Source organism: Anser brachyrhynchus, assembly GCF_964034855.1.
Source record: "Anser brachyrhynchus genome assembly, chromosome: 9".
Lineage (NCBI taxonomy): Eukaryota > Metazoa > Chordata > Aves > Anseriformes > Anatidae > Anser > Anser brachyrhynchus.
This window is the reverse complement of record NC_137703.1, coordinates 7,721,754-7,731,069: the sequence shown is the minus strand read 5'-3', so window position 1 is coordinate 7,731,069 and position 9,316 is coordinate 7,721,754. Positions and strand designations below refer to the sequence as shown.

General features: G+C 35.5%; 1 protein-coding gene across 3 annotated transcripts in view; it reads right to left on the bottom strand.

Annotated features, from left to right (window-relative positions):
* Positions 1-1,169: 1,169 nt before the first annotated feature.
* Positions 1,170-9,316, bottom strand: part of PIK3CA (phosphatidylinositol-4,5-bisphosphate 3-kinase catalytic subunit alpha) — a 33,818-nt gene continuing 25,671 nt past the window's right edge. For all 3 annotated transcript variants that reach the window (XM_080604544.1, XM_080604543.1, XM_080604545.1), the window contains 12 exons: positions 8,592-8,716; positions 8,181-8,262; positions 7,548-7,712; positions 6,894-6,997; positions 5,883-6,054; positions 5,435-5,541; positions 4,855-4,976; positions 4,238-4,316; positions 3,424-3,594; positions 2,790-2,907; positions 2,478-2,629; positions 1,170-1,768 (listed from right to left, as the gene is read on the bottom strand). In XM_080604544.1, the coding sequence (XP_080460670.1) occupies positions 1,498-1,768; positions 2,478-2,629; positions 2,790-2,907; positions 3,424-3,594; positions 4,238-4,316; positions 4,855-4,976; positions 5,435-5,541; positions 5,883-6,054; positions 6,894-6,997; positions 7,548-7,712; positions 8,181-8,262; positions 8,592-8,716 (1,668 nt within the window). In that variant the 3' untranslated portion in view covers positions 1,170-1,497. The remainder of the gene's footprint in view (positions 1,769-2,477; positions 2,630-2,789; positions 2,908-3,423; positions 3,595-4,237; positions 4,317-4,854; positions 4,977-5,434; positions 5,542-5,882; positions 6,055-6,893; positions 6,998-7,547; positions 7,713-8,180; positions 8,263-8,591; positions 8,717-9,316) is intronic.

The window sequence follows — 9,316 nt, the reverse complement described above, 5'->3', positions numbered from 1 at the left end:
GTGCCAATTTAATTGATTGCACACATCATAATTGTGTTGGAGGACAACAACTAGATTTACAAATATATATTACACACACACAAAACAGACAAAGCTATAAAATGTTTGGTAACTCCACATGCTTTGAGCTAGCCAAATGTATCTGCTGTATTTTGAACTGCTTATTATTGATCATATTGAAAATCTAAACAGCTATTTCTGATGTTACTGGATTAAACAACCACTTCCAGAGGAGGAAGAAAGAGGAGAAATGGTGGACCCAAAGGTTGAGGGTTTAAACATACGTTCCTTGAATAGCCAGCATACCACTTCAGTAATGTGAAGAGTATTGCCCCAATGTGTGTTGTTTGTTTTGTTTTTGTTTTTTAAAGAGAATAAGGCCAAGTTCACCTCTGGCATTAGTGGGTGTCTCCCCCACTTCTTCAATGCTACTTGTGTCCTCTTTCACCAGGGTTGAATTTGGTCCTAGGAGTATATCTGGTCACCTTCGGTGACACTAATGGAAACGGGAGTCTTGGACAGATAGAACTGGGCTGCAAAATTAAAAGAGTGAATATTGGACAAATCATGTAAATAAAGAATATATATTAATAATAGTTCCTATTATATAAATAGCCTTTATAAAAAAATAATCTTTCAATAATTTTAATAACTCACCTTTCTTTAGGTTCTGGAAAACATGTATGAAAAAAATCTATTCAGTTCAAGTTAGATTAAAGCAAACCTAAGATGAACACTACAACTCTTTGTTGCACTAAACCCAATTCTGACCATTCAATTTCCAGGTTAGTCAGTTTTGGGGGATGATAAGAAGAGTTTCTTTGAAGGTATGAATTGCACCCCTAGAAATACTGAGCAGAAGAAACACCATACTGAATGGGCCTATTTCCTACTGCTTTCAGAAACTGTGCAGATGACAGACCCAGAAATCAAAGGTTCATCTAAACCCCGTATATGTTAATGCCTCTGAGCGCATTTTAAAAGGCACTGTCCTCTCACTATTATTTTTAGATCTTTGAGCTTAAACTCCTTCCCTTCAAACTATGCTGCATTTAAATATCCACCATCACTTGAACTGTCTTTCAATGCTTTTCAGTCCAGCATAGTCTCTAGCTGCTGTACCAGATCTAAGGTAATATGTGATGGACTCTATATTCATGCTAGCACTATTTTCTTTTTCCTTCTAATTTATCATATCAAATGAAAAAAGGAAACATTCTTCCAAGTTTACCTTTTTGGGCTTAAGGCATAACATGAAGTCACACATCATACTAAAGCTTAAGTTTTGAAGTGTACAATTTTAGTGCTATCTGAAACCCTGTTTTACATTATTTTTCAACAGTTGTCTGTACAGTTCATCTCTTATTTTTGCCATAAATTCTAATGTCGTTCATGGTTTGTGCAATTCCTATGCAACCAGTCTTTGCTGCTAACGGGTATTAACAGTGCAGTACCCACAAAGCGGGTTGTTCAGTTCTTGTTTTCTTTGCTTTCATTTCAGTTCAAAGCATGTTGCTTTATTGTGTGGAAGATCCAGTCCATTTTTGTTGTCCAGCCACCATGGTGAGCATCATTCATCTGCTTCATGAAGTACTCAAGAGCTTCCTGCTCAGTTTTGTCCAATGCAAGGGTCTTTCGAATGTATGCAATATCGTCAAAGGACTGCAGTTCTGGCATTCCTGAGCCAAGCATCATGGAGAAGAGATTTATGAACAGATTGGCATGCTGCCGAATTGCTAGATAAGCCTTATAACACATCTCCTGAAACCTGGAAAAGACAGGGAAGAAGAAAAAAGCTCAGTGTAGATGCCAGTTAGATGCATATTTAATCTCTAAAAATGTTTTCAGGCTATTGGTAGACATTTTTAGTCTAACAATCTAGTAATAATCAAGTAATAGTCTAATAAGAACATCAAAATGTTGCTAAGAGATATCCTCATCTTCCTACTTAGGTGATCTTAACTTCTGTAAAACTCCGTAGGGGTCAGACTGACACAATGGACAAATTGCAGACAAGCTTTGTAGCCTCAATCCTCATTTGCAGTTTGTGCAGATGTTCAACACAAGTCTAAGGGAGTTCACAGAGACATTTTAGTTATTGCTGCTGACATTTCGGATTGTAAAGCAAGTTTCCTGATATACTGCTGCAAACACAGTGCTCTCCTGGTTATTATCAGTGACAGAGACAATTCTCTCCTGTAATTTTATGGGGGAGGTAACTGTTTCTCCTTAGATATTCTGCAGAATGCACTGAAGATGGGCATTTGCTTTATTACAACATTGTGTGAGAAATGCCGGTTTATGCTGAAATCACTAATGTAAGTCAGGTTAAGACAAAAATGAAGGTTAAGACAAAAATTCAAGTTAAGCTTCATTGCAGCATTCAAACAGGCAATATAATTAAAATAATACCAGTATTAAAGTGCATTTTATATACAAAATACTCTGGAATTTAAATGCTTAAAAAAGTTGCTCACCTTTCAAACTCTCTTGTTTTGGTGCATTCTTGGGCTCCTTTACTAATCACTATTAAAAAGTCTTGTGTTAAGACAAATGGCACACGCTCTCTTTTATAACCAAATTTTTTCTTCTTATGGTCAAGGAAGTGGCCAAAGTCAATGTGAAACAGCTTAGAAAGACAAAAAATTATTTAAGGATTAGTAATCTTGTTTAAAGGATGTTATTGTAAAATTAAATTAAAATTAAATTGAGTTTGGATGGATTTTGTTAAACAAACTCATATCAAATTGAGATTATATTATGCTATGTTCCTGCAAAAAACATCTTACTTGTCCATCATCTTTCACCATGATGTTACTGTTGTGGCGATCACCAATGCCCAGTATAAAGGTAGCAACACAGTAGCCAGCACAAGAACGTGTAAACAAGTCAATAGCTGCATCATACCTATTGAAAACAAACAAAGGAGACATTTTCCTACAGATATTCTAGTAACACAAAATTGCAGGAACATTTTTTTTTTTTTTTAAAGGGAAGAACCAACTTTACTACCCTTGCTCAATGAAGTGGAGTTCCTAGACTTTAACAAAGTAAGGAAGAAATTCAGCATACTCTGAAAACAGAAGTACTTACAGTTAAGATCATGGAAGAGCAAGCCAGCTAGTAGGACTGTCTTTCTTCTGAAGACAGGCAGTAGCTTTCATTTTGATGAACTACTGTTAAAATACAGAGTTAAGCCCTGTCTTCATAGTTCTACCTTCAACTTATGCTTTACTGTTGAGAAGTCACACAACCACCCAACCTCATTAAATACAAGCTAAATAAAGCAGGACTATTAGGCAAATGAGGGCAGGGAAAAATACCGATGGATGTAATTTCCCACTTGATAAATTTTAGTTCTCTTGAAGCTTCAATAAAAAAGAACAAATGAACATGAAGAAAACAAGCAACAAGAAATCTCACATTTCTCCTTTGTTCTTGTCCTTGAGCCACTGATGCAATGTATGGCTGTTGAACTGCAATGCTCCCTTTAAGCCTCCTTTACACTGGATCTGCATGATTGTATGAGAACTTCTCACTACCTCAATGAGTCCCACGCAGTCACCAATAGACAAACAACCATAAGGCAACATCCTGTAAGAGAAAGTTGTTTTTATAAAACACATTTTAAGACAGCAAGCAACAGGTACTGTTTAATAATCCTTACCAGGTAAATTTCACGTTACTGACTTTAGGATATGAAAATCTATTTTTAGTGTTTTACAGGTGTATTATCATTAGCTCCACGGAAAAAATGTACCAGGTATTAGTCTTGTAACATGCCAGCCACTGTATTCACCATTTCTGTTCTTTAGTTTTGTATCAAGGCAAAAGGCTACGGAAAAAATTATTGACATATTTTTGGAGACTTTGGGGAATCCACTGGAAAAACTTTTTAAAAAGACATTCAGCACGATTCAACAGTACCTGTTCAACTCTATTCAAAATGAAATATTAGAGACAGAATCTAAATACCCAGAGAATGAACGTTAGTATTTCATGGATTACTATAAACAAGCAGCAGGTAATACACTGAATTAGCAGCATGGAACCTTCAAGATTATTTTTTTGAATAGTGCCTGAACATAGTACAAAATTGTAACTGGAATCTACAGTCAGGAACATTACTATTTATCCAGACATTAATGGACTAACTGTACCCAGAAACACAGCCATTTACTCAGGCACTCTTTAAAAGATCATAGTCTGTTGCTTGAGAATGACCTCTAATGCTTACCGAAGATCAAGACCCTGATTTTGCCAGATGTTTTCCATAATTCTAATTATCTGTAGTGTCAGCATGTCTTGACGTAAGTCTGGAACAGTCAAATACAAAAGAGATTGCACGTTTCATAACATAGAACACTGTTACACTTTACCACCTAGAAGTATTTCTAACGGAAATGACGTTTGTATAGTTTAACATAGGTTTTGTTCTCTCAAAAGAGAGGAAAAGCTTTTCAAAAGCTTGAGAATGAATATAAACTTGTGGCGATTTCAAAGCTGTTTAAATATATATTAAAAACAATGGAATTGTCATGTCAATCAGCTAAACATTACACATCTGGAATGAAGTCTTGAAAACATTTTCATGTAAGGAAACAAAGTATTAAATAGTGTGATGTTCCACCCCAACAGACTGAACGTTTAGGAACATAGACACTTTGCACATGCCTTTGAGACAAATATTTATTTGTGCATGCTCAGTTTTTCTGGAAAAGAAAATTGCTTTGGTCAGTGTTTTTTTTTTCTTTTTTTCAATGCATGTTTTTTTTATGCCTAAAAAAATACTACACAGTATGCCAGGAAAATAAACAGATACGTAGGTTTTGAATTACACTTATTTTTCCTTACCATCTCCATTTTTAAAGATTATCTCATTGTTCTGAAACAACAATTCAGACATAATATCTGGGTTTTCCCAGTTCAACCATAGGGGCCTTTTTGCAGATGACATTATCCTGCACTCCTCAAGCCTATAAAGAGATAAGATTCATATGAAATAAGCATTCTTATACCATGTTTCTGTAATTCTACTATGTTCTCTGTGTTTTCTTCAAAATCTTTGAAACAGTATCAAATAAGATCTGCACGGGTAACTGACAATCAACCACTGTTTCCAACTCGGAATTTAAATCACTAACGTCAATGCTAATCATTTGCTAAGCACAAAGGAAGAACTAGCTATATCATACATTTTCCTTTGGTAGCATGCATTCTTCACAAATGGGATAAGTATTGCAGTTCCTGCCACCTTATAGGAACAGCTAACTGTCATGTTGTTCTCTAATTTGTTAAATCATTACATTGAAACTACTTCACTCTGCTACATATTTTATTCAGCTAACTTTGATAATACTAGCATTTAGTATATGTTAACATTACTAGGAATTTACTTAAATATCTGGACAAATTTTAAAACTGAAGACAATACCGAAGATTTCCCAGCTGATGAGCAGGATTAAGAGGAGAGATAAAGCCTTGCAAAGCATCCATAAAATCTGGCCGTCTCATTTGTTCAACAAGAAACTTCATCTGCACCTGATAAATAATCACATTCAGGTTTTGAGAACACTGACTACATATAAATGAAGATAAGTATCAGGTTTCAGCTTTTTTTTTTTAAAGGATGGTTTTGCACAATTCCAACATTAGCAACTCCATTTAGCCAGACATTACATAAATTGAAGCTCTTAGCTTTGGTTCTATTGCTTTAAGATGTAGACAATGGTAATGAAAGCAGAAAACACTACAGCTTCCAAGCAATATACTACCTACCAAAGTTAGTAGTATAGATATGTTCCTAGTTAATCAAATAAAACAGTTCTAGTAATTCCTTTGACTAAAAGCAACAGTTTTGGTATGTGGACAGCTTATAATACCTTCTGGGTCTCATCTTTCTTTTCCTGCTTGAGAATATCTGTGAGGTTAATCAGCTTCTCCATAGCCTCCACCTGCCTGCTCAGATGCTTCAGGTACATTCCACACGCTCGACAGTAGGACTCCAGAAGTAAACCAAATCTCTGACTTACAGTTTTATTGTGCATTTCAGACCTACACAGAGAGGAAGAACAGTTACAGCTTTAAGACAAGACCACTTACAGGTGCGAAAATGGAACTATACCCATAACATTTTCCTCAAGGTGGCTTATTGGTCCTTCTTCCCAACAAAGTAATTAGTAGTGACTTCCCACAACTTGTCTCATTTTGACTGGACTGATCAGAGTTCAGTATTACTTACAACTAATTCAGCACAGAATTTTCAGGCTTTCCCCTCTTCTGTCCACCCCCTTCCTTCTTGCTCCCTGTTCTTTTCTAACACTTTCCTTAATCAAAAATCCATGCTTCTCAGAAACGCTGTACTAACCCTCAAGTTTTCAACTCAAGTTCCAGATTTCTTGCTCAGACAAAGGCTAAACAAGCATGTATGAACTGTAATTTTCAAAGACTTATGTGGTCAAACTTGGTGGGTCGCTTTAGGCCTAACTATTTGTAAAGCATGAAGGTATTCCAGACTTCTAAAGAGATAGGAATTTTTTTTAGAAACATACTTTTCTATATATTTCTGGCTTAATTTCAGAAGTAGCTCTGCTTTAGCAAAATTTTCTGGAAGACTGGTGAGGGGATCTGGCATACAACAAAGTTCAAATAGCAGAAATCTGTCAAAATTGTAAACAGCTAACAACATGGGAAGCTTCAGCAATCTCAGTTAGGCTACCTGGTTTTAGAATAATCACCATTAGAGGAAAAAAATATCATCTAATCATCCAGCTTTTTAAACTGGAAGGGATGCATTCTATTACCAAACTATGCACTCGAACTCTTAAAATAAAGCTTGCTTTGTTTAAACACAGTAGGTATCTCATAACCCCTAATCATGATATTAAGCTTACTTTAAATGCCAAAAGAAGAAGTGTCCTATCCTTTGATTCGTCAGTGCTTTCTTGAGTAAAAATCTCACAAGCTGATTATCTAAATACTGTTCATATTTCAGAACCTAGTTAAGGATAAAGAAAAAAAAACATTATTTCTATTAGTCTACATATAGATTAAGACATTTAGATAAAACACAATGCAAGTTTTACATTAAATTTTGTAGAATGACTGATCTTGGTATTTTATGCTTGTACGTGTCAGCGTACGAACAGTATCTGCTAACTGAGTGCATAGACTGCTTCTCTTTCAGAAACTTACCATCTGAGGCTTCCTTCACTATTACTAAATATTTTAGCCTCAACTTGCTTCAAATTTTAAAAAGATGCTTCTGTTCATACTTTCCTATATGCAAGACAGCTGAAACAGTTGCCTGTTCCAGCTGGTAGAACAGTTCTGTATCTTAAATTTTGGCATTTAATATTTGTAACAGATACCAAAGCACTACAGAAAATGAGCTACATTTTATCTTTAAGAGCTCCTCCTGCTAATATAATCTGCAGTGCAAACAGATACTGCTGATGACCTCACAGTCTCCTAACTTTTGTTGTACTTTAGACCTCTGTAACTATCAAATATACATAAGACATCAAGTATACCAAAATGTTATATACCTGTACTAGCTGGATTAAGTACTGTGACAATTTGTCATCTGTCAAGTACTTCTCTAGACACCGAACTGCAAAAGCTCGCACCATTGGATCTGGATAATTACAATCCAAAAGCTCCATTGCTTGCTCTGGCTTGATCGGAGGCCAGTCTTTTACCAAACAGTACATCTGTGAACAAAAAGTCCAAGGACGTTACACACTTGCATTGATTAGCAAGAAGTTATAATACACACTCAGCAGAAGGTATCAAACACAAACTGCTTCTGAATAGAAGCTGTTTACTTGCCAGTCACCTCTAAATGAACAATTTGGTATTAGCTACCAGCTGATTGTTTTTTTTATCCACTATAAAAAATAAAACCTCGCATTTAACTAATTGACATAACAAAGATTGAAGTAATGCCAGCAGAAGAAAAACTAGGACTCAGACTGAGCTAAAGAATGAGAAATGAGGACCTTTTCTGGACCAGGCAAATAGATCACATAAAACAAATACAGACTGATCAGCCAGTTACAATGGCAACTTGAACCATCTAAGTTTTCATTCAACATATCATACACACAGCTTCTGGAAGTTTTCTTGTTAAGTAACATTTTCAAACTCTTCAGAACTTAAAACTTTTTCAGTGTTGTTACCTGAGCTACTTCATCTCTAGAATTCCATTTAACAGACAAAAGTAATTTGGGCAGAATTTCTGGCGTATTTACACAATAATGCCTGCAAAAGATAAAAAAGGTTGTTTGTACAAAGCATCATTTTGTTTTGATATCTACCACATCCCTTCAGTCCCGCATCTTTTTCTCCCTTTGTCAGCAGGATCCAGCTGATATCATAAAGTGTTGTCTGGAAGCAAGACTACAGTAATAGGAAAAACAAATTAATTCAACAACTTAGCTCATAAGCCTTTTCTAAAACACAACCTAAACAATACAGAATAAAGAAAAGGGACCAAAGCCCAAAACAATCAAAATCAAGTGAATGAAGTTTGACTGTGACAACAAATGATTTTCTGTTTTGTGCGTGTTTTGTTTCTCCCCTCCCAATACCTGTGGCTCCAAAGGAAGTCCTTCTCTTGCTCAGTGATTTCAGACAAAGGATCCCGCGTACATATGGCTCGCAGCTGCTCCTTGTCACTTTCTCTTAATTCGTTATCTCTAGCTATTCTGTTACTCTGTAGAGAGAAATTGGTCCATTAACCCTCCACACGTTTTCTTCCGTTGTCATACATCATACACAAGTGTTTTAACAACATAGGAACATATGTATGTCATGCCATACTACCTTGCTGTTTCCTTCTATTAAAAGTGAGCACTTACAATTAAAAAAAAGAGAAATTAAAGACTGCTTTTAGTTGCTACTGGGTAAGTATGCCAATCAATTCCTTTACAAATCATGGTACTTATGGTCATAATAAGTCCATTAAACAGGCAATAAAAAGTTATTAGCACCTTTACGCTAAACAAGAAAGCCTCTTTATAAACATGAAATTGCAACAAAGAAAAACAGTACCACTGAAGGAGAATTACAACTTTTGAAAAGTAGTTTAGACATCTGAATCTGTAATTTAAATACGTCAAAAAGGTCCTAACTTTGCACAGTAAGACAGTTTCTCTTTCAAGCATGGGTCAGTTATTAATTAAGACAGTTTATTGGTAATAGAAAGGAAGGAAATTATATTTCTCTGTGCTAAAAAGAAAACAAAAAATTGATTTCTTCCTCTTACAATGAGGGAATCCTTCTTCCTGTATCCTGATTTATCACTAGCATACTC